The sequence below is a fragment of the Bubalus kerabau genome, chromosome 15, assembly GCF_029407905.1.
Source record: "Bubalus kerabau isolate K-KA32 ecotype Philippines breed swamp buffalo chromosome 15, PCC_UOA_SB_1v2, whole genome shotgun sequence".
Lineage (NCBI taxonomy): Eukaryota > Metazoa > Chordata > Mammalia > Artiodactyla > Bovidae > Bubalus > Bubalus kerabau.
The window spans coordinates 80,304,398-80,329,883 of NC_073638.1; the positions used below are offsets into that span (position 1 = coordinate 80,304,398).

At 38.4% G+C, this 25,486-nt stretch overlaps 1 protein-coding gene and 1 pseudogene across 1 annotated transcript; both read left to right on the top strand.

The window, feature by feature from the left end:
- The first annotated feature begins 1,166 nt into the window (after positions 1 to 1,166).
- On the top strand, positions 1,167 to 2,124 carry LOC129628485 (olfactory receptor 5F1-like; annotated as a pseudogene).
- Positions 2,125 to 14,825: 12,701 nt separating this feature from the next.
- LOC129628486 (olfactory receptor 10AG1-like) lies at positions 14,826 to 24,123 on the top strand. Its single transcript, XM_055547919.1, has 2 exons — positions 14,826 to 14,855; positions 23,209 to 24,123. The coding sequence occupies exons 1-2, from the start codon at positions 14,826 to 14,828 to the stop codon at positions 24,121 to 24,123; spliced, it is 945 nt and encodes a 314-aa protein (XP_055403894.1).
- Positions 24,124 to 25,486: the final 1,363 nt, after the last annotated feature.

Here is a 25,486-nt window from a genome sequence, read left to right on the forward strand (position 1 = left end):
CTTTATTTCATTTATTTTCATATGGTCCAAGTGCCACATAATGTTTTATTCAGTTATCTGCATATGACCATATTTTAATTGCTTTGAGACTGAAGCTTCTGTCTTAACAGGACTGACTCACAATTAAAACCTATAATCTAGTCCCTATGGTTACCCAACCCTCTTTAAGGAAAGCAAAATAAAAGGGCAGTCATGTGTACATGCTCAGAAGGTGGCTTGAATTTTTTGCAGAGAGTAACTGAACTGAATTCAAAGTTTTATGACTTTTCATTTCATTAAAAAAATGTAAATCTTTTTATTTTAAATTTCACCTGAGCATATTAAGAATTTTAATAAAAAAGAAAATAATGGACAGCACAACTAAGACTCTAAGAAGGAAGCTATAAATATCTGGTGCTGCCATTCCCTGCTGGGGACAGGTGCAGTATATGCAACCACATGGAATTAATTTGATAGCATTCTTTGTAATGAGTGCAGTTCTTTTGGTCCACTTGCAAAACACTACAAAAGCATTCTTAAGAAAGTCATAGATGTCAAAATATTGGTTATTTGCAGTAAGCATTGCTGCTTGAAGAACATTGGAGTGATTTCCGGATGGTGATGCATGAATTTTGCTGTTGAAGAATGTACAGAGCAGTCTTGATGAGAAAAGAAGGCATTTGAGTTAACCATACATGTTTGCGCAGAGGATGAGAGCAAACTCAACAAGAATAGCTCTATACTTCACATTTTGGGTGTGAGTGGGCTAGAAGAGAAAGAATAGAATGTATATGCTGCATTTTCAGAAACTTAAATGGACTATACGGACTTTGACCAGCAAACAGGGAGTTCCACAACCCAGATTCAGTACAGACAATTGCTTATTGAATTCCAATGCTTGTTCATTTGTCCACGAATTTCCCCTTTACTACAGTCACTCCAGGAGTTGGTGATGGACAGGGAGGCCTGGCGTGCTGCAGTCCATGCAGTCTCAAAGAGCCAGACATGATTGAGCGACTGAACTGAACTGAACTGATAGTCACCCTACTTACTCTACTATATTATCCCAGGATTTTATTTTTTCCATGTGTTAGTAACTTCATTAACATTTCTACTATTTCTTGTGAAATTTGGACAATGACACATTTACAAGGAATACAAGTTTAAGCATACAACATCTTTAATAAATGGCCAAAAATAATTGTACTTTGCTGATGGAGTTCATCCTGTTGGGATTAACAGACACACTGATGCTACAAGCTATCCTTTTCTCTCTTTTTTTGGTGATTTACACACTTACAGTTGTGGGAAATACTGGAATGATCCTTTTAATCAGGACTGATTCTCGACTTCACACACCTATGTATTTCTTCCTGGCAATCCTGTCTTTTGCAGATGTTAGTTATTCATCCACCATCACTCCAAAGATGCTGGTAGACTTTTTATCAGGGGAAGAAAACCATCTCCTTTGCTGGCTGCTTTCTGCAGATGTACTTCTTTATAGCCTTGGCCACAACTGAATGCATCCTTTTTGGGTTAATGGCCCATGACCTCTATGTGGCCGTATGCAACCCTCTCCTTTACTCCTTGATCATGTCCAGGACTGTCTGCCTAAAAATGGCAGCAGGAGCTTTTACAGCAGGACTGTTGAACCCTGTGGTTCACACAGGTTATATGAACAGCTTGTCATTCTGCAGTTGCAATGTCATCCATCACTTCTTCTGTGACACCCCTCCAATTTTTAAGCTCTCCTGTTCTGACACACACCTGTATGAAAGCATCTTGTCCACTTTTGCTGGTGTGAATATAGTTGGGACTCTGCTGGTGATCCTCACCTCCTACTGCTACATTCTCTTCTCCATCTTCCGTATGCATTCAGGGGAGGGGAGGCGCAAAGCATTCTCCACATGTGCGTCTCACCTGACAGCCATCATCCTGTTCTATTCCACCTCCATCCACACTTATCTCAGACCTTCCTCCAGCTACTCCCTGAGTCAAGACAAAGTGGCTTCTGTGTTCTACACAGTGGTCATCCCCATGTTGAATCCTCTGATCTACAGCCTCCGAAACAGGGAAGTGAAGAAGGCTTTATGGACTGTAATTACTAGGAAAAGGGTCCCTTCATTTCTGGGGTTGTTTGGTTAATTGTTTGAACTAAATGGACTATTTAATGAATTTTAAAATACTGGTTGAAGCTTTCAATGATTGTGGACTTCATTTTCTTAACTTAGTAGAGTACATATTGAACTTTAAAATGCTGGATCAACATTTTTCATTAGACTATTTTCTAAGTAATTATGTTGTGCTGCTGCTACTGCTGCTGCTAAGTCGCTTCAGTCGTGTACGACTCTTTGCGATCCCATAGATGGTAGCCCACCAGGCTCCTCCATCCATGGGATTTTCCAGGCAAGAGTACTGGCGTGGGGTGCTTATATTTATATCCTAATATATGAATCCAACTGGAGATGGAAATTGCAACCCACTCCAGTATTCTTGCTTGGGAAATCCCATGAACAGAGGAGTCTAAAGGTTTTCTCTGTCCATAGGGTTGCAAAGAATTGGAAATAACTTAGCAACTAACCCTCATATCAAATAGCATAATCTAAATCATAAAATTCATATGAAACTCTAAAACTTTCATCTAATTGTTCTATATTTCCAATGGGTTCTCAAAAATAAGATGTGTTTTAATGAAACTTTGGTTAGAGAATAAAAAGACTAATTATTGGATTTCCCAGGTGGCACAGTGGTAAAGAATCTGCCTACCAATGACAGAGATGCAGGGGACATGGGTTTGACCCCTGGGTCAGGAGGACCCCCTGGAGAAGGAAATGGCAACCCACTCCAGAATTTTTACCTGGAAAATTCCATGAGCAGAGGAGCTTGGTGAGCTGCAGTCTGCCATGGGGTAGCAGAGAGGGAAATGACTGAGTACCTGGTCATTTAGAGACAAAAGTTACAATATCATAGGATCGAATCCACAAAGGTCCATCTAGTCAAGGCTATGTTTTTTCCAGTAGTCATGTATGGATGTGAGTTGGACTGTGAAGAAAGCTGAGCACTGAAGAATTGATGATTTTGAACTGTGGTATTTCTTTAGAATCCCTTGGACTGCAAGGAGATCCAACCAGTCCATTCTAAAGGAGATCAGTCCTGGGTGTTCTTTGGAAGGAATGATGCTAAAGCTGAAACTCCAGTACTTTGGCTACCTCATGCGAAGAGTTGACTCATTGGAAAAGACTCTGATGCTGGGAGGGATTGGGGGCAGGAAGAAAAGGGGACTACAGAGGATGAGATGGCTGGACGGCATCACCGACTCGATGGACATGAGTTTGAGTGAACTCTGGGAGTTGGTGATGGACAGGGAGGCCTGGCGTGCTGCAATTCATGGGGTTGCAAAGAGTCGGACATGACTGAGTGACCGAACTGAACTCAACTGAATCATATTTTTAAGTATTTTTAAGGTCCATTTAGCTTTTCCTTTGGTCTTCTTTGTCAGAATTCATGATTAGTATTAATAAGAGATATTGCTATATTACACATGTGAAAAATGCTTAAAATTGATTTCCATTTTAAGTTTTTGAATTATTTCCCCAAGAGATGCTTAAGTCATATTTCAATACTCAACTTTTAATTGTAGCAGTAAACCTTTTATTTCCCTTCTTCCCCTCATGCACATATATATATGTTCATTAAATAATAAGTATGAGCTTATACAAACATATGCTATCAAGAAAATTGCTGACTGACTAGAATGCACCAATTAAAGTAGCACTCTTTGGATTCCTTCCATTCTCCATAGATTTTCCAATGCTTTTCTCACTTTCTCTCTCTCCCAGACTGAGACATATACACAAACCACAAGCAAAAACATTCAACTATGGCAATTTTTAAGCAGTACATGGCTCCAAATCAGGTAGGTCAATGCTCAGTGAATGAATGTGGCACTTATTCTTTATAACAAGTTCATGGATTTCCTGCATATGGGAATCTGTTATCAAGTTAGCAATAAACATGAGTTAAGATGTGATGTGTCTTAATGTTAAAGTTAAGCATTATATGGAGTTAGCTAGGAAGCTGGCTTAGTAGGATTCTGGAGGAAACTGAGTAGGAGCCTGGACTTGCTAAGGAGACAAGCCCTGAGATGCTGTCAAGCTAACCTTATGGCCTGGCATGAAAGGTCAGTCCATTCTAACATCCATCACCCTATGGTCCACATAGTTGATCTTCACCAAAGGGATATTCATGAAGCCATCAATGTTGTTGGTTCATCCCTGGACCATGCTCTCACCCCACAGGTCCAAATGGTTATCTGGTCCTGGAGGCCATGCTGCGGACTAATCAGGCTCTTCTCAGAGATGGTTCACTCCTTCATTGAGTGACTCACCCACATTTTTCTGTACCAGCTGGCTGCTCATTGACTGTATTTTTCTGCTTTCCCTGTCCTGAGTATTCAATGAAATCATATACATGGTCAAGATATTTCATTAATAAATATCAATATTATATTCCTTGCATCAAATGCTTTAATTTCTAGTATATTTTAGAAATAGAAACAATGTTTGGAAGGTTAAATCCATTTATTCTGTGATTTGGGGCTTCCCTGGAAGCTCAGCGGTAAAGACTCTGCCTATTAATGCAGGAAACATAGGTTTGATCCCTTGGTCAGGGAGAACACCTAAAGAAGGAAATGGCAACCCACTCCAGTATTCTTTCCTGGGGAAGCCTATGAACAGAGGAGCCTGGTGGGCTACAGTCCATGGGATCGCAAAGAGTCGGACATGACTGAGCAACTAAACACCAAATTCTGAGTTTTAGATTTTATGCATATCATATTTTGAACCTTGTTCTCTAATCTCTAAGTCTGCTAAGTCACTTCAGTCGTGTCCGACTCTGTGTGACCCCATAGACGGCAGCCCACCAGGCTCCCCCGTTCCTGGGATTCTCCAGGCCAGAACACTGGAGTGGGTTGCCATTTCCTTCTCCAATGCATGAAAATGCAAAGTGAAAGTGAAGTTGCTCAGTCATGTCCGACTCTTAGCGACCCCATGGACTGCACCCTACCAGGCTCCTCCACCTATAGGATTTTCCAGGCAAGAGTACTGGAGTGGGGTGCCATTGCCTTCTCCAAATCTAAGTCTAGTCTCTTATATTTAGTTACTTTCATTTGCAAAGTCTTCAAGTATTTCCAACTTTGGGAACTATTACCACTTAATTATATTTGTTAATTTTACTTAACTGAATATGTACTGCTTATGTAACTCAAGATTATTTATTTAGCCTTTAATTGCTTGTTAAAATTATTTTTAAATCATATTTTCTTGCTCATTCAAAGAATTTATGTAAAATATATACAAAATATATATTTTTTTAATTTTCTTTGACTCAAAAGAAATTTAGATTGTAAAAGCATTGAGACCTCTAATTTTGAGTTTGATTTGATCCTTCTCTTCTTTAAAAGACAATATTTATTAAACCCTCCCTTATGAATGTAGCATTCTTTTGTGCCTTTGGCTATTTGCATTTTGTTCTGTTTTTCTAATGTCCCTGTCTTTTATTTCACTTAAACATTTAACTTTACCACCTAACACTTATCAACCATGTATTGCCTTATTCAAGGGTTTTTGAGTGTTTTATTTACTAAAGTTAATGAATTTTGAAACCCATGCCTTTATGCTTTGTTCAGTCAGTATTCATCAGCAATTCTGGGAAATCAGAGACTAACTTACAAAACCTGTGAATGTCATAAAGTTGGAAAATTAAGCAAACACACTGGAAAGGATGAAATAATCACAAAGATTCAAATATACAACCTCCCCAAAAGATGAAATTATTGGAGTCCTGCATTTAGGAAAAAGAAATGTGCAGAGACAGTAGGTATTAATGTATAAAAATAATGTTTTATTTACATTAGTTAAATATAAACTAACATACACAAAAATAATTTTCATTGGTTCATTTAAAAATGGGAAGTCTTACATTTTGTAAACAGCTATTAGGTAAAGGGTAGTGGTGAGGTTAAGTGAAGCAATAAGCCTGTTTAACTTCATACTACTCAATTAAGTTAAAACGTAGTGTATTAACTTATAATTATGCTTAAAAAGACAAAGATCAGTGATATTATGTCAAGAGGACAAAAATTAATGGTCACGTGTATGGAAAAAAGTGAAATATAAAGTTGTTGAATAGATTTAAAAAGATTCAATCTGTAGTAAAAGAAAGCACAATGAACTTTATTGAAAATATGTAGATTTATTGAAATATATAAATTTATAGAAGCAATTTTAAAACAAATAGTCTTTTAGAAACTGTATGGAATATATCTCAAATAGAAGGTGTGGTATCAGAAAGCAGAAATGTGGTCATTTGTTGTTAAACTTAGGTATAATTTATTTCTTTGCCTGGGAAATTGGTATGTATCATCTTTTTATCTTTAAATTTTGTGATTTTAATCCTACTGTGAAGACACTGCATATACCTACACTCCATTCTTAAGTCTCAAAATAGTTTGTGGGATGTTTTAGTTGCTTAATAAAAATTACTACCCTAGAGTTGTTACTAAAGAAGGATGAATCTGAATCTTGGCCAAGGAATTTCAAGTTTTTGCAAACAAGAGATCAACTGGTTGAAGAGCTATCTCAAAAACTTGGTTTCTGAATTGGGCTCCAAGTCCTCAACTTCCTGAAACTGTATGATCATTGTAACCTTGTGTTGTAAAACAAATAAACCTATAAGATATCATTCATTATCCATATTTGTGTTAAGTCTGTTTCAGATCCATTAGCACACTGGTAAGAGAAGACAAAAAAATGAAAAGAACATACAGACTTGGAGAGTATATGGAGATACAAAGTTTATCTAAAGGCAACACTGACTCTTGCTTTAGTATATAAAAAAAAAAAAAAATCATTGCCAAGATGCATAATTCAGAGCAGTTTCCCCTACATTTTCTTTTGGATGTTTTATGGTTTCAGGGCTTGTATTTATCCTTAATCAATTTGAGTCGATTTTTGTTCATGCTGTAAGATAGGTGTCCAATTTCATTCTTTTACAAGTGGCTATACAATTTTCTCAGTATTATTCATTGGAGAATTGGTCCTTTTCCCACTGAGTGTTCTTGGCTTCCTTGTCAAATATTAGTTGACTATACACAAATGTTAATTGACTATACACAGCCGTGCTGTGCGGCATGCAGGGTCTTAGTCCCCCAACCACAAATCGAACCCAAGCCCCCTACAGTGGAAGCATGGAGTCTGAACCACTGGACCACCAGGGAAGTCCCTAAAAGACTTGGTCTTAATGCTCACGAGGGGTCGAAGACACAACATTTTAGGCCTGTAAGGAACAGAAGTAGAGTATTATTTGTAATAGTGAAGACATGGAAGCATCCTGACTGTCCATTACTGGATGGATAGGTAAAGAAAATGTTGTATGTGTATGTACATGCACACACACAAAATGGAGTTATTAGCCATAAAAAAGGAAACCTTGTGATTTGTGACAACATGGATGGACCTTGAGGGCGTTATGCTAAGTGAAAAAACTAACCAATCTGATCACATGGACCACAGCCTTGTCTAACTCAATGAAACTATGAGCCATGCCATGTAGGGCCAACCAAGACAGACAGGTCATGGTGGAGAGTTCTGAAAAAATGTGGTCCACTGGAGAAGGGAATGGCAAACCACTTCAGTATTCTTGCCTTTAGGACCCCATGAACCGAGTGAAAAGGCAAAAAGATAGGATACTGATAGATGAACTCCCCAGGTCGGTAGGTTCCCAATATGCTACTGGAGATCAGTGGAGAAATAACTCCAAAAAGAATGAAGAGATGTAGCCAAAGCAAAACAACATCCAGGTGTGGATGTGACTGGTGATGGAAGCAAGGTCCAATGTCATAAAGAGCAATATTGCATAGAAAGCTGGAATGTTAGGTCCATGAATCAAGACAAACTGGGAGTGGTCAAACAGGAAATGGCAAGAGTGAACATCAACATTTTAGGGATCAGGGAAATAAAATGGACTGGAATGGGTGAATTTAACTCAGATGACCATTATATTTACTACTGTGGGCAAGACTCCCTTAGAAGAAATGGAGTAGCCATCATAGTCAACAAAAGAGTCTGAAACCCAGTTCTTGGATGCAATCTCAATAACAACAGAAGGCACACCATTGAATATCAGGGTAATCCAAGTCTATGTCCCTATCAGTAATGCTGAAGAAGCAGAAGTTGAACGGTTCTATGAAGACATACAAGAACATCTAGAACTAACACCCAAATTGCTATTGCTAAGTCACTTCAGTCGTGTTCGACTCTGTGTGACCCCATAGACAGCAGCCCACCAGGCTTCCCCGTCCCTGGGATTCTCCAGGCAAGAACACTGGAGAGGGTTGCCATTTCCTTCTCCAATGCATGAAAGTGAAAAGTGAAAGTGAAGTCATTCGGTCGTGTCTGACCCTCAGCGACCCCATGGACTGCAGCCTTCCAGGCTCCTCCATCCATGGGATTTTCCAGGCAAGAGTACTGGAGTTGGGTGCCATTGCCTTCTCCAACACCCCAAAAAGCTGTCCTTTTCATTAAAGGGGACTGGAATGCAAAAGTCAAGAAATACCTGGAGTAACAGGCAAAGTTAGCCTTGGAATACAGAATGAAACAGGGCAAAGTCTAACAGAGTTTTGTCAAGAGAACACACTGGTCATAGCAAACACCCTCTTCCAACAACACAAGAGAAGACTCTACACATGCACATTACCAGATGGTCAATACAAAAATCAGATTGATTCTATTCTTTGCAGCCAAAGATGGAGAAGCTCTATGCAGTGACCAAAAATAAGACTAGGAGCTGACTGTTGCTCAGATCATGAACTTCTTATTGCCAAATTCAGCCTTAAATTGAAGAAAGCAGGGAAAACCACTAGACCATTCAGGTATGACCTAAATTAAATTCCTTTCATTACACAGTGGAAGTGAGAAATAGATTCAAGGGATTATACCTGAGAGACAGAGTGCCTGATGAACTACAATGTTTATGACATTGTACAGGAGGTAGGGATCAATATCATCGCTAAAAAAAGAAATGCAAAAAAGCAAAATGGCTGTCTGAGGAAACCTTACAAATAGCTGTGAAAAGAAGAGAAGTGAAAAGCAAAGGTGAAAAGAAAAGTTATACTCATTTGAATGAAGAGTTCCAAAAATAGCAAGGAGAGATAAGAAAGTCTTCCTCAGTGATCAGTGCAAAGAAATAAAGGAAAATGATACAATGAGAAAGACTAGAGATCTCTTCAAGTAAATTAGAAATACCAAGGGAACATTTCATGCAAAGGTGGGCTCGACAAAGGACAGAAATTGTAGGCACCTAACGGAAGCAGAAGATATTAAGAGGTGGCAAAAATACACAGAAGAACTGAACAAAAAAGAACTTCATGACCCAGATAATCACAATGGTGTGATAACGCAGCTAGAACCAGACACCCTGGAATGAGAAGCCAAGTGGGCCTTAGGAAGCATCACTATGAACAAAGCTAGTAGAGGTGATGGAATTCCAGTTGAGCTATTTCAAATCCAGAAAGATGATGCTGGGAAATTTGATGACAGCAAATTTGAAAAACTCAGCAGTGGCCACAGGACTGGAAAAGGTCAGTTTTCATTCCAGTCCCAAAGAAAGGCAATGCCAAAGAATGCTCAAACTACTGGACAATTGCACTCATATCACATGCTAGTAAAGTAATGCTCAAAATTCTCCAGGCCAGGCTTCAACAGAGCATGGACCGTGAACTTCCAGATGTTCAAGCTAGTTTTAGAAAAGGCAGAGGGATCAGAGATCAAATTGCCAACATCCACTGGATCATCAAAAAAGCAAAAGAGTTCCAGAAAAGCATCTATTTCTGCTTTATTGATTATCCCAAAGCCTTTGACTGTGTGAATCATGACAAACTTTGGAAAATTCTTAAAGAGATGGAAATATCAGACCACCTGACCTGCCTCTTCAGAAGTCTTTAGGCAGGTCAGGAAGGAACACTTAGAACTGGACATGGAACAACACACTGGTTGCAAATAGGAAAAGGAGTACATCATGCAGAGTTCATCATGAGAAATGCTGGGCTGGATGAAACACAAGCTGGAATCAAGATTGCTGGGAAAAAATATCAATAACCTCAGATATACAGATGACACCACCCTATGGCAGAAAATGAAGAAGACCTGAAGGGTTTCTTGATGAAAGTGAAAGAGGAGAGTGAAAAAAATTGCTTTATGTTTAACATTCAGAAAACTAAGATCATGGCACCTGGTCCCATCACTTCCTTGCAAATAGATGGGAAACAGTGGAAACAGTAACAGACTTTATTTTGGGGGGCTCCAAAATAACTGCAGATGGTGATTTCAGGCATAAAATTAAGACTCTTGCTCCTTGGAGGGACCAACCTAGACAACATATTAAAAAGCAATTACATTACTCTACCAGCAAAGGTCTGTCTAGTTAAGGCTATGATTTTTCCAGTAGTCATGTATGGATGTGAGAGTTGGAGTATAAAGAAAGCTGAGCACCTAAGAATTGATGTTTTCAAACTGTGCTCTTGGAGAAGACTCTTGAGAGTGCCATGGTCTTCAAGGAGATCCAACCAGTCCATCCTAAAGGAGATTAGTCCTGAATATTCATTTGAAGGACTGATGAATCTGAAACTCCAATTCTGGCCACCTGATATGGAGAACTGACTCATTTGATAAAACCCTGATGCTGGGAAAGATTGACGGCAGCAAGAGAAAGTAACGACAGAGGCTGAGAAGGTTGGATGGCATCATTGACTCAATGAACACGAGTTTGAGAAAACTCTGGGAGTTGCTGATGGACAGGGATGCCTGGCATGTTGCAGTCCATGGGGTCACAAAGAGTTGCACACGACTGAGTGACTGAACTGAACTGATACATATATGTTTCTTAATGGTCTCTCAATTCTGATCCATTTTTTTTTTAACATGAGTACCATACTAGCTCAATAACTATAACTTTCAAATATCATTTGAAGTCTGGAAGTGTGATCACTCCAGATTTGCTCTGGCTCAAAATTCCTTAGCTGCCAAGGGGTTTTACATTGCTCAATGTATAAGGAAACTTGATGTAGTTGGGTGCTAAATAATGAACAGTTTCTTTCTAAATACTTTAGCAAATTACATCTCTCAAAGTAAGCTGCAATATGAAATGAATTGTTTCTATTTCTAGTACTTTTTTTATTTCTCCATTTACAAATCCATCCATGAAACTTTAAAATCAATTTGAATCCAGCAAGCAGCCAACTTAGTCATGCTATAAACAGACCTGACATGGGCAATCATGTCATGACAAAGAAGATGAAGAGAATGGAATCACAAAATACACTTTTAATAAGAGGAAGTGAAATGGAAGAAGAGACTGATGACAAGATATTTGTGGGATGTATTCAGGAAAAAATCTCTTGGACAGAATCTGAACTCAGTGACTCAGATTTTAGTGTTAATGTTCTTTATGTATGGATGTGAGAGTTGGACTATAAAGAGAGCTGAGCACTGAAGATTTTATGCCTTTGAACTGTGGTGTTGTAAAAGACTCTAGAGAGTCCCTTGGATGTAAAGGAGATACACCCAGTCAATTGTAAAGGAAATTGGTCCTGAATATTCACTGGAAGTACTGATGCTGAAGCTGAAACTCCAATACTTTGGCCACCTGATGTGAAGCACTGATTCATTGGTAAAGACCCTGATGCTGGGAAAGATTGAAGACAGGAGAAGGGAGTGACAGAGGATGAGATGGTTGGATGGCATCACTGACTTGATGCACAAGCTCTGGTAGTTGGTGATGGACAGGGAAGTCTGGCGTGCTGCAGTCCATGGGGTCACAAAGAGTTGGACATGACTGAGCAACCTAACTGAACTGAACTGAACCTACCAGGTATGAGCTGATAGCTCTTTTGTGTTTTTTATTGGCGAGGCCCTGCTTATTAGTGATGTTGAGCATCTTAATATACTTGTTGACCATTTATATATATTCTTTGGAAAAATGTCTTCAAATCATTTGCCAAGTTTTAATCTTTTTTTTATTATTTTTTTGCTATTGAGCTGCATGAGCTTCTTATATATTTTAGATATTAACCTTTTATAGAATATATGGCTTGGAAATATATATTTTCCATTTGAAGGTAGCCTTTTTATTTTGCTGATGTTTTATTTTGCTGTACAGGAGATTTTTAGTTTGATGCGGTTCCACTTGTTTATCTGTGCTTTTGTTGCTTAAGATTGACTGGTTCGATCTCCTTGCAGTCCAAGGGACTCTCAAGAGTTTTTTCCAACAACACAGTTCAGAAGCATCAATTCTGCAGTGCTCAGCTTTCTTTTTGGTCCAACTCTCACATTCACACATGACTACTGGAAAAACCATAGCTTTGACTACACAGACTTTGTCGACAATGTTATATCTCTGCTTTTTAATATGCTGTCTAAATTAAAAGACGCTTACTCCTTGGAAGAAAAGTTATGACCAACCTAGATAGCATATTCAAAAGCAGAGACATTACTTTGCCAACAAAGGTCCGTAGTCAAGGCTATAGTTTTTCCAGTGGTCATGTATGGATGTGAGAGTTGGACTGTGAAGAAAGCTGAGCACCAAAGAATTGATGCTTTTGAACTGTGGTGTTGGAGAAGACTCTTGAGAGTCCCGAGGACTGCAAGGAGAGCCAACCAGTCCGTTCTAAAGGAGATCAGTCCTGAGTGTTCTTTGGAAGGAATGATGCTAAAGCTGAAACTCCAGTACTTTGGCCACCTCATGGGAAGAATTGACTCATTGGAAAAGACTCTGATGCTGGTAGGGATTGGGGGCAGGAGGAGAAGTGGACGACAGAGGATGAGATGGCTGGATGGCATCACTGACTCAATGGATGTGAGTTTGAGTGAACTCCGGGAGTTGGTGTTGGACAGGGAGGCCTGGCGTGCTGCAATTCATGGGGTCGCAAAGAGTCGGACACGACTCAGTGACTGAACTGAACTGAGGTCTGTCAACTTTTCTTCCAAGGAGCAAGCTCTTTTAATTTCATGGCTGCAGTCACCGTCTGCAGTGATTTTGGAGCCCAAAATAAAATCCTATGTCACTGTTTCCAGTGTTTCCTCACCTATTTGCCACAGAGTGATGGAACTGGATACCATCATCTTAGTTTTTTGAATGTTGAGTTTTAAGCCAGTTTTTTCACTTTCCTCTTTCACGTTCACCAAGAGGCTCTTTAGATCTTCAATTTCTGCCTTAAGGGTGGTGTTATCTGCATATCTGAGGTTATTGATATCTCTCCCAGCAATCTTGATTCTAGCTTGTGTTTCATCCAGCCCAGCATTTCATATGATGTACTCTGCATATAAATTAAATAAGCAGGGTGACAATATACAGTCTTAATATACTCCTTTCCCAATTTTGAACCAGTTTGTTTTTCCATATGTGGTTCTAACTGTTGCTTCTTGACTTGCATACAGATTTCTCAGGAAGCAGGTCAGCTAGTCTGGTATTGCCATCTCTTGAAAAATTTTCCAATTTGTTGTGATCCTCACATTCAAAGACTTTAACATAGTCAATGAAGCAGAAGCAGATGTTTTTCTGGAATCCCTTGATTTTTGTATGATCTGATAGATGGCAATTTGATTTCTGGTTCCTCTACCTTTTCTAAATCCAGCTTCAACATGTAGATGTTCTTGGTTCACATGCTGTTGAAACCTAGCTTGGAACATTTTGCACATTACTTTGCTAGCATGTGAGATGATTGCAACTGAATGGTAGTTTGAATATTCTTTGGCATTACCTTTCTTTTGGAGTGGAATGAAAAGTAACCATTTCCAGTAGGTTATCTGCTATCAAAATGAAAAGAGATTAAAAAAAAAAAAAGTTGGCAAATATGGTTATAAGATAATCCCTGTACACTGCTGGTGTGAATGTAAATTGGCAGAGTCACTATAGAAAGCCTCTGCACAACAAAGGAAACTATAAGCAAGGTGAAAAGACAATCTTCAGATTGGGAGAAAATAATAGCAAATGAATCAACTGAGAAACAACTAATCTCAAAAATATACAAGCAACACCTGCAGCTCAATTCCAGAAAAATAAACGACCCAATCAAAAAATACTGGATGCGTGGGGCTGGTACACTGGGACGACCCAGAGGGATGGAATGGGGAGGGAGGAGGGAGGAGGGTTCATGATGGGGAACACATGTATACCTGTGGCGGATTCATTTTGATATTTGGCAAAACTAATACAATTATGTAAAGTTTAAAAATAAAATAAAATTAAAAAAAAAGTAAAAAAAAAAAAAATGGGCCAAAGAACTAAATAGACATTTCTCCAAAGAAGACATACAGATGGCTAACAAACACATGAAAAGATGCTCAACATCACTCATTATCAGAGAAATGCACATCAAAACCACAATGAGGTACCATTTCACACCAGTCAGAATGGCTGCTATCCAAAAGTCTACAAGCAATAAATGCTGGAGAGGGTATGGAGAAAAGGGAACCCTCTTACACTGTTGGTGGGAATGCAAACTAATACAGCCACTATGGAGAACAGTGTGGAGATTCCTTGAAAAACTGGAAATAGAACTGCCTTATGACCCAGCAATCCCATTCCTGGGCATCCACACTGAGGAAACCAGAATTGAAAGAGACACGTGTACCCCAATGTTCATCGCAGCACTGTTTATAACAGCCAGGACATGGAAACAACCTAGATGTCCATCAGCAGATGAATGGATAAGAAAGCTGTGGTACATATACACAATGGAGTATTACTCAGCCATTAAAAAGAATACATTTGAATCCGTTCTAATGAGGTGGATGAAACTGGAGCCTATTATACAGAGTGAAGTAAGCCAGAAAGAAAAACACCAATACAGTATACTAACGCATATATATGGAATTTAGAAAGATGGTAACGATAACCCTGTATGCGACACAGCAAAAGAGAAACAGACATATAGAACAGTCTTTTGGACTCTGTGGGAGAGGGAGTGGGTGGGATGATTTGGGAGAATGGCATTGAACATGTATAATATCATATATGAAACGAATCACCAGTCCAAATTTGATTCATGATACAGGATGTTTGGGGCTGGTGCACTGGGACAACCCAGAGGGATGGTATGGGGAGGGAAGTGGAAGGGGGTTTCAGGATGGGGAACACGTATATACCTGTGGTAGATTCATGTGTATGTATGGCAAAACCAATATAATATTGTAAAGTAATTAACCTCCAATTAAAATGAATAAATTTATATTTTTTTTAAAAAGAAAACAATATAAATGCATTTCAAAAATAAAAATATACAATAATTACTATATGACACAGCAATCCATTTCTGAGTAAATATTCAAAAGCAATAAAATGTCTCAAAGAGACCTCTGAACTCCCTTGTTTAATACAAAATTATTCACAATAGCCAAGATAGAAGAACAATGTTTTTGTCAACAGATAAATGAATAAAAGTGGTGTGGTATTATATGCAATGAGTTATTATTCAGTGTTAAAAAATAAAGAAATCCTGGCATGAATTATAACATGGATGAACCTGGAGGACATAATGCTAAGTGAAATAGGCCAGACACGAAAGACATATACTGAATGTAGCGCTTATATGTGTAATATATATTAAGAAAATAGAACTCAGGAATGGAGAGTAGAAATACTGATTGCCAGGGTGAGGGAAAGAGGGAGGTATTGTTCAAAGGATGCAATCTTTCTGCTATAAAATAAGTTCCAAGGGAGGCTTTCCAGGTGTGCTGGTGGTAAAGAATCCACCTGCCAATGCAGGAGATGCAAGAGATGTGGGTTCAGTCCCTGAGTTAGGAGGATCCTCTGGAGTAAGAAATGGCAACCCATTCCAGTACTTTCACCTGGAGAATCCCATGGACAGAGGAGCCTGGCAGGCTACAGTCCATGGGTCACAGTCAGACACAACTGAAGCAACTTGGCACGTGGCACACAAGTTCTGTGATTCTCGTGTACTTCACGATGACTATAGAGAGTAATACTGTCAACAAAATTTGCTAAGAGAAAAAACAGATGAGGTGATAGATATGCTAATTTTATTTCAGTAAATATTTAACAATTTATAGATATTTTAAATAATCACCTTGTGTACTTTAAATATATTTCAAAGTTACAATTTGTAATACTTTTACATTACAGCTTTGCCAATCATACTTTAATAAAGCTGGAAACAAAACAAAAGCATTATATTAATGTTTAAATACCACTCCTTAATTCCTACCATGACTCTAAAATCTTCAAATTATATGAACAACTTGATTGAACAAGGAAAATTTACCAGAATTATTTTGTTTTTCTGTCTCCTTAAGAAAATAAAAAGTTAATGTAATTTGTGTTATCCTTTACATATTTCATCTCTAGTTTTGAATGTTCATGCCATTTACCCTTGAACAGAAATGCCATCAGGGCCCAGCAATCAGATTTAGTATCTTTGTGATTGGCTCCAGGAGACTTTACATTCCACGGGAAAGCAGTATAAAGTAGACCTAGACGTGATCTACAGTTCATGAGGTAGTGGCCATATTCACATTTTCACTTCTTCAATAGCAAAAACTTGACTTTCTTCCATAAAAAATGACAGATCAATATTTTTAAAATTTTGTCACAAAATATTCATATAGAAACATCATATATTCCAATAATACAGATTTAAGGCATTTCCACTTGTCACGATTACTGAACTACCTTTCTTCCCATTGGATCAAAAATAAAAGAGAACATGACAGATGTGATTACTAATTTGGAAAGACTCAATGATGAAGGTATAAATTATTGAGTCGTTCAAAAGTCACATAGTTCTCTAGCTAGATGGTACAATACTTGGAGTTGAATGTGCATCAGCAAATAAGACAAATGCCCTAGAATCAAGGAATTATGACAAGAGAGAAAGTCAGATCATGGAACAAATTTTAAAACATAATATAATAAAGGTCAAACTAGCTATTGAATAAAGAACACTACAATAGAAATGTTTAACTTTACTTGAAAGAATAATGGGTTACTTGTCATAGAATGTGACATATCAGCTCTACCTCAGAGATGAACAGGTAATTGGCAGTCAGACCCCATCACCACTTTACAGGCTGTAAAGTTGTCTGTGTCTCATGAAGAGTATAGCACAATACCTGATCCAGCTAGATATTTAGTGAACACCACAATAAACGTGAAGAGGTGACTCATTGGAAAAGACCCTGATGCTGGGAGGGATTGGGGGCAGGAGAAGAAGGGGACGGCAGAGGATGAGAGGGCTGGATAGCATCACCGACTCGATGGATATGAGTCTGAGTGAACTCCGGGAGATGGTGATGGACAGGGAGGCCTGGCGTGTTGCCATTCATGGGGTCACAAAGAGTCGGACACGACTGAGTGACTGAACTGAACTGAACAATAAATAAAGTGCTTCCCTGGAGGCTCAGAGGTAAAGAATCTGCCAGGAATGCAAGAGATGCAAGATCGATCCTTAGGTCAGGAAGATCCCCTGGAGGAGGTGGCAGCCCATTCCAGTAGTCTTGCCTGAGAAATCTCATGGACAGAGGAGCCTAGCAAGCTACAGTTCATGGGATCCCCAAAGAGTCAGACACAACTTAACAACTAGACAATGGCAACAATAAATAAATAAATAGGTAAAGGCTGACTACATGATGGTAAGGAATCATTCTGCAATATAGGAGACCTGGGTTCAATACCTGGGTCTAGAAATTCCTTGGAGAAGCGAATGGCTAGCCACTCCAGTATTCCTGCCTGGAGAATTCCATGGACAGAGGAGTCTGGGGGTTACAGTCCATGGCATTGCAAAGAGTTGGACACGACTGAGTGACTGAACTGAACTGAACTGACACAGCCTACCAAAGATTCAGAGCAACAATAAAAATTCAATCCATCTTTTCTCTCTCATTAAGTTTAAAGCCTTTGTGTCATTTTCCAACTTGACCAACTTCAATAGAAAACTTGAAACTCTGTGTACTATATCCTCTTGTGAAACTGTACTATATCCTCTTGTTAAAGCTTATTTTTTTCTTATGAATATACTTATAATTAAAGAAAAATCCTATACATGGCATGAACAGAGGGCCATAACTCATAAACAAATTAGATAATGCATGAACACTGGACAATTTGCAAGATATAGCCTGTGAAGTTAAGAAATGGTGCATTAATTAGAAACTTAGTATCCAACGAATTCATACACAGATATAGATCAAATTTGAGATTCTGAATGTCCTATTCAGCCTTTCCCAGCAGGAGAACTGCTCTACTTTCCTAAGATGTAGAGTTTGGAGAGATAGGGAAAGGGGAGTGGCCAAGTGGCTAGAGCTCCTCAGAGCATATTCCACAGAGAGAGAAACTTCAAGGCAGCACTAATTGACCCAGAGGCTGTCATGGTTATTTTTTAAGTTATCACTTGATAAACAGTTTATTGAGTTTAAAAATACAGCAGGTCATGAAGAGAAGATTCTCCTCAACAAATCAGAGGGTACTTGTTATACCTAAGTTGTACTGATTTAAGCAAATTATGAACTTCAAGCAAAGTTAAAAATGGGTGAATTTGTTACTTGAATACATCAGACATTTATATTAAAAAGGCCATATTTTCTGTAATAGAGCAACATGTGGTGATTTTTAAAACAAAAGGTAAGCAGCTATAATTTTGCCCTGGTTAATTTATTATAGCATATTTTTAATTCAACAATCAAAAGAAATACAAATTTTTTTTCCAAAAAAGATTTGTTTATGAGATAAATCTTCTGAACCTGAGATATACAGACAGTATATTGAATTTTGATTAACAAAATGGGCTCTGGTGTTACACTGCTGAATTTGGCATCACCTAAATCACACACTAGCTTCTTGACATTGCACAATTTACTTAACCTTTCCTTGCCTCTGGCTTTTTATGAAAATGTGAATCATTAGAGTACCTATTTCATTTATATTGCAATACATGAGATAACAAACAAAGTTAGCACATAATCTGTTTAAATGTTGTTAGAAATAAAACATTTATTTCAGATAATCACATCTCTCTCCTTTCCATTGCTGATCGTCAGTGTTCTTGCCTGGAGAATCCCAGGGACAGGGGAGCCTGGTGGGCTGCCATCTACGGGGTCACACAGAGTCGGACACGACTGAAGTGACTTAGCCGTAGCCGTAGCCGTTGTTATTTAGTCACTAAGTTATGTCCTGCTCTCTCGGATGCCATGGAATATAGCCTGCCACCTCCACTGTCCATGGGATTTCCCAAGCAAGACTACTGGAGTGGTTTCCATTTCCTTTACTGGAAAACCTTCCCAACCCAGGGATCGAACCTGTGGCTCCTGACTTGGCAGGTGAATTCTTTACCACTGAGCCAACAGGGAAGCCCATTGCTATACTTGTTTCTGCTAAAATAGAAAAAAATGGTAAAGGAAGGACTGAAGTTCCCATGTTGGAATTGCCAACAACGATTAATTGTTAGTGGAGAGAACAGATCAACTTCTGGAAAGAGAATAATCAAAAAAAGTTATTTATGGAGATGTTTCAGATATTAAATAGGATTTGAGTTAGATTTTTAATTTAATGGTGCTTTCTATAACATAGCCTCCTTGTCTCATGTTTTCTTAGTACAACTGTAAGAATTGGCATAGATAAGAGAAAAAATACATTAAAAGTCCTGAAAGTTAGAATGTTTTTTCCCAAGATACTGTTTTTGGTCTGTACCTACCCAGCATAAAGTAATTACTAAATTTAACTCAGTATTCCTGACAAAACACTGTCTTGTACATCTTTTCTCTCCCAGGCTGAGAAAAATTCCACTCCAGGGCCAGATACAAAGTAATTTCTGAAAGAGACAAAAGTTAGTTTTAAAATAATAATGATAAATACAATAAGTATGATGATGATCATAAGAAAGAATGCCCTATAGGACTGCAACCATCCATTCAAATCATAGTTAACATAGTTGATGCTTCTTGCCCCTCAAAACAACTGAGATACATCTTAATATTACTGTATATATTTTCAACTAAGAAAAAACAAGCTCTGGTAATTTAAGTAAAGATATATTACAAGAATATATCCAAGTTTCATTTTAAGTTATTCAATGTCAGAATCTTTGGTCAGTGAGTACTTGAATCTGTTTAAATGGACCATGATTGCTGAGATGAGTAGAAAATCTACATGCGTGCAGTTGCCTGTCAAGAAATCCTTATAGATAAGCTGTTCACCTATGTAAGTGCTTGACCAGTTTTTGGAATATGAAACTGAGTAAATATATGAGTGCATTTTTTTTTCCTGGAAAATATTTTACTATGTTTTCTTAAAAGTAAAAATAAAAGAATGATTCTGTGATACCCTATGATATGACAGTCTTCCTCAAGTTATTTTCTGGACCTCCCATAATGCCTTTTAATTCTCACTGCATAGACTCCACACATCCTAGATTTCTGTCTGACTCATCTATCTGAATCCACACTAATTTCTGAGTTTGTAATGACAGAAACTAAATTCATATTATTTATGCTTAGTGTCCATAGTATATAACACACTTTTTATTTAGCACGTGCTTAGTAATAACAGCTTTCCCCAATAAACTACAATATATATGACAAAATATATATTGATTTACTGCCTCATACATTCAAACAAGGGTTTCCCAGGTGGCTCAGTGGTAAAGAATACGCCTGCCAACGCAGGAGTCGCAGGGAGGAGACGTGGGTTTGATCCCTGGGTCGGGAAGGTTCCCTGGAGGTGGGAATGGCAACCCATCCAGTGTCCTTGCCTGGAAAATCCCATGGACAGAGGAGCCTCGTGGGTTACAGTCCATGGGGTCACAAAGAGTCAGACACGACTCAGCGAATGAAGACACACAGACATGTTCATACAAAGATCTGTGTCACTGAAAATTTAATCCCCCCTTTCCTCAGCTGGTTTTTAAATGCTATCATCTCTGAAGAAAAATAAAACATATATACATACATAGAGGTATAAAATCTTGAAAGTGTGAGATGATATGCAAAAGTAGCTACCTAAAAGTGAAAGGAAGAGGAAATAAAAAGCAAAGAGATCAGAAAACGTAAAGATAGAGATGACAAGAGAAGATTCAGAGAAGCACACTAAGTCTGAGTTTGAGCAACATACCATTAATATTTTAACTAGAACTTCTCAGGCCCTTGTTCCCTTCTCTTGACACTTTTGAGCTGTAGACAGAGATAAAACAGGAGGGAACTTCTGCCTTTAGAATTCACTCTGGAAAATTAGTCACCAACTTAAGGATAATTCACTACAATAAGAAGGGAAAAACTTGAAATTAATGAGAGCTAAGAAGTTAAAGTAGAAATGGTAAATATTTGAGTTGTCTGGGTTTTGTGTCAACAGTGGGAAACTGGAGAGCTCCTTAAAAGAAGAGAGGGGAGTTGTGCTCTAAAGGAAGCAAAGGCAAATTAGGGAAATGAAGGTAAAAGTTAAAAAGAATGTATGACAGTGTGGATCTAGGAAATTGCAGCAATCTGTGAAAAAAGTCACAGTTTAGCATTAATTCAGGTTGGCTGGAAATCACAAAAAAATGATTTCAAGGAAGCAGTCTGGTGATGGAGAGACTAAATTTATTTGGTGAAAATGCTTGAATATTAAAAGGAGTTGATTAGAGAAATGGTACACTGCATTTAGCACTGTGTATTTGATAGTTATTCAGATTCAGATATTTAGAATATATATTACTCATTCACAATACATTATACATATATATATAATATAATGCATATATTAAGAAACTCATATTTAAAGATAAGAAAACATACAAATGGACATCTTACATTTTGTCTGACATGAACTCTGAGATTAAATTATGTTAGACATTTTATTTTCCATTTTTCTTATTTAGTTACCCTGTGAAGGCTATAATCTTTTAGTTTTTGTTTTTTAGTCACTAAGTCATGTCTGACTCTTTTAGACAACATGCACTGTAGCCTGCCAGGCTCCTCCGTCCATGGGATTTCCCAGGCAAGAATACTGGAGCATGTTGCCATTTCTTTCTCCAGAGAATCTTCCCAACCTAGGGAATGAACCTGCGCTCCCCATGTCTCCCCCACATTGCAGTCAGATTCATTACCACTGAGCCGCCTGGGAAGCCCCCATGATCTTACTTAAGTACTTCTAAAGATCTGAAATTTGGTAAGCAGGTTTATCGGTCATTAAGATTGTTGAGGCACCATGGTAGGGGTGAGGACGTATTCCAACAATTCTTACTGACTTTATGTCAGGTTCTAAACTTCAAGTGAATGTGTGACCCGCTTTGATGTTTTATTTCTAATATTAATGTCTATGATATATTAAGTGGTATATTGCCCTCTATGATGGAGGCAAGTGGAGAGTTCTAATTTTTTTTCTATCTGGGATCTAAGCCTCTTTCCCAGCGAGTGAGTGACCCAGGCTGACCTGAGCTCCATCTTGCAGTTGAGTTTAATGATCACCATGCTCTTTGGTTATCTGAGATGGAGCTCACTTCAAATCAGATGTGAAAGACTCTTATAAACTAATTGCAAATTAGAAGGTGCTAGGCAGAAAAAAATACAGCTAAAAAGTGAACAGAGACCAGGAAGGGGAAGTATATTTCTTTAGAGAATGTTCCAAGTTACCTAGAGCTGTTCTTATCCTGAGAATAGGCTAATTTTCATGTCTGCTCTTATTTTACTGTTGTCTGTCTTGCTGTGTTATTCATATATTCAAAATCTCTCACATGAGTCAAAAGAACAGAACTCAAGATTTTTTTGTTTTTACATAGTGGAAACTGAGGATATTGGATTTGATATATCTTAAACACAAAACAAATAAAATTTTAAATGGATATATATATATATATATATATTATATTGTGTGTGAGCATGCATTAATTCCCTTCAGTCATGTCTGACACTTTGCGACCCCATGAATCCCCACACTCTTCTGGCCATGGGATTCTCCAGGCAAGAATACTGGAGTGGGTTGCCATGTCCTCCTCCAGAGGATCTTCCCAACCTAGGGACTGGACTTGTGTCTCTTACATCTCCTGCATTGGCAGACAGGTTCTCTATATTCTATCAGTGAAGTTAAAATCATCAATTTATTTTAACCCATTTCACTGCTGGGTCCAGTGAATTGTAGTGACTTCTAACCTTTTGTTCACAGATGGGATCCAGAGGACAAAATCCCCCACAGTGGAACCAGACTACATTGGTGGATTTCATCTTGCTTGGCTTCTCTGATATTCCTGACCTACAAGGATTTCTTTTTGGGGTGTTTTTGATCATGTATATGATTATTCTGGTGGGAAATAGTCTCATTATCATAATAACCAAGATGGATCCTTCCCTCCAGACTCCCATGTACTTTTTCATAGGGAATTTTTCTTCCTTGGAAATATGTTATGTATCAGTCACTGTCCCAAGGTTATTAATAGATCTTTGCAGTCAAAACAGAAATATATCCTTTCTGGCCTGTGCTGCTCAAATGTATTTCTTTCTGGTGTTTGGAGCCACTGAGTGCCTTCTTCTGACTTCAATGGCTTATGACAGGTATGTCGCCATTTGCAACCCACTGCTGTACCCTCTCCTCATGAACAGTAGGTTGTGTGTCCAACTGGCTGCTGGCTGTTGGGTCAGTGGAGTTCCAGTGCATATAGTATTAACCTACCAGATCTTCTCTCTACCCTTCTGTGGCGCTAACCAGTTGAATCACTTCTTCTGTGACATACCTCCAGTGCTTAAGCTTGCCTGTGGGGACACCCTTATAACTGAGACATTAGTTTATGTAGTTGTTGTTCTAGTTGTCACTGTTCCTTTTATGTTGATTCTTGGATCTTATGTGAGAATAATTGAGACCATCTTGAAGCTGCCTTCAGCCACTGGGCGAGCCAAGGCCTTCTCCACCTGCTCCTCCCATCTCATGGTTGTGGCTTTATTCTTTGGATCAGGACTCCTTACATATTTAAGACCAAAGTCCAGTCATTCTATGGGAATGGACAAATTTCTCTCTCTTTTTTATACCATTGTCACACCAATGTTTAACCCCATGATATATTGTCTGAGAAATAAAGAGGTTATGGTGGCACTGAGAAAATTTTTACTGAAATGAATTGTAATATGACTCAAAACAGTCACTTCATAAAATTTGTTTCTTATTTATTATAGTCTCCATGCACTAATCTCTGTTCTTTTCCAAATTTTCTATGAATCTTAATTATTATAGATAAGTGATATCATGTCTAGATTAAATAAAGCCTCCTGCTATTTTTAAATAACAAATTCACCCCAAACTCAGTTCGAGGTATTGAAATCTCTGAAATAACACATGGTGGTGTTGGTTTAGTCGCTAAGTCTTATCTGCTTCTTGTGGCCAGGCTGCTTTGTCTGTGGGATTCTCCAGGCAAGAATAGTGGAATGGGTTTCCATTTCCTTTTCCAGGTGATCTTCCTATCCCAGGTATCGAACCCGGGTCTGCTCCATTGCAGGCAGATTCTCTACCAATTGAGCTACGAAGGAAGCTCTCATAGCAGTTATTAATGGTTTTTGTTAGTGTTGTTGCTTTTTAACATTCAAGAACATTGCCTATATGCGTGCATGCATGCTCCGTTGCTCAGTCCTGTCTGACCCTTTGCAGCCCCATTGTCTGCAGCCCCCAAGCTCCTCTGTCCATGGGATTTCCCAGGCAAGAATACTGCAGTGAGTTGCCATTTCCTCCTCCATGGGATTTTCCTGGCCCAGGCACCCAACCCATGTCCAACCACCTGGGAAGTCCCAATGCCTACATATTCTGATTAAATGAGATTGTTCAAGCTTATATCCCCAGTGCCAACATATTGTCTAAAAAATAATAGACTAAAATAATGACTTATAACAAAGTATAGCAGGCCTAGTACTTTTTGTCCCATTTGAAGATGAGCACTTGAACTGAAAATACATCATTTTTTTTTTAATTTCCATTTTTTTAGTTTATTTTTTTTAATTTTATTTTATTTTTAAACTTTACAATATTGTATTAGTTTTGCCAAATATCAAAATGAATCCGCCACAGGTATACCTGCGTTCCCCATCCGGAACCCTCCTCCCTCCTCCCTCCCCATACCCTCCCTCTGGGTCATCCCAGTGCACCAGCCCCAAAGCCCAGAGATAAATCCACGCACATATGGACACCTTATCTTTGACAAAGGAGGCAAGAATATACAATGGATTAAAGACAATCTCTTTTAACAAGTGGTGCTGGGAAAACTGGTCAACCACTTGTAAAAGAATGAAACTAGAACACTTTCTAACACCATACACAAAAATAAACTCAAAGTGGATTAGAGATCTCAACATAAGACCAGAAACTATAAAACTCCTAGAGGAGAACATAGGCAAAACACTCTCCGACATACATCACAGCAGCATCCTCTATGACCCATCTCCCAGAATATTGGAAATAAAAGCAAAAATAAACAAATGGGACCTAATTAAAC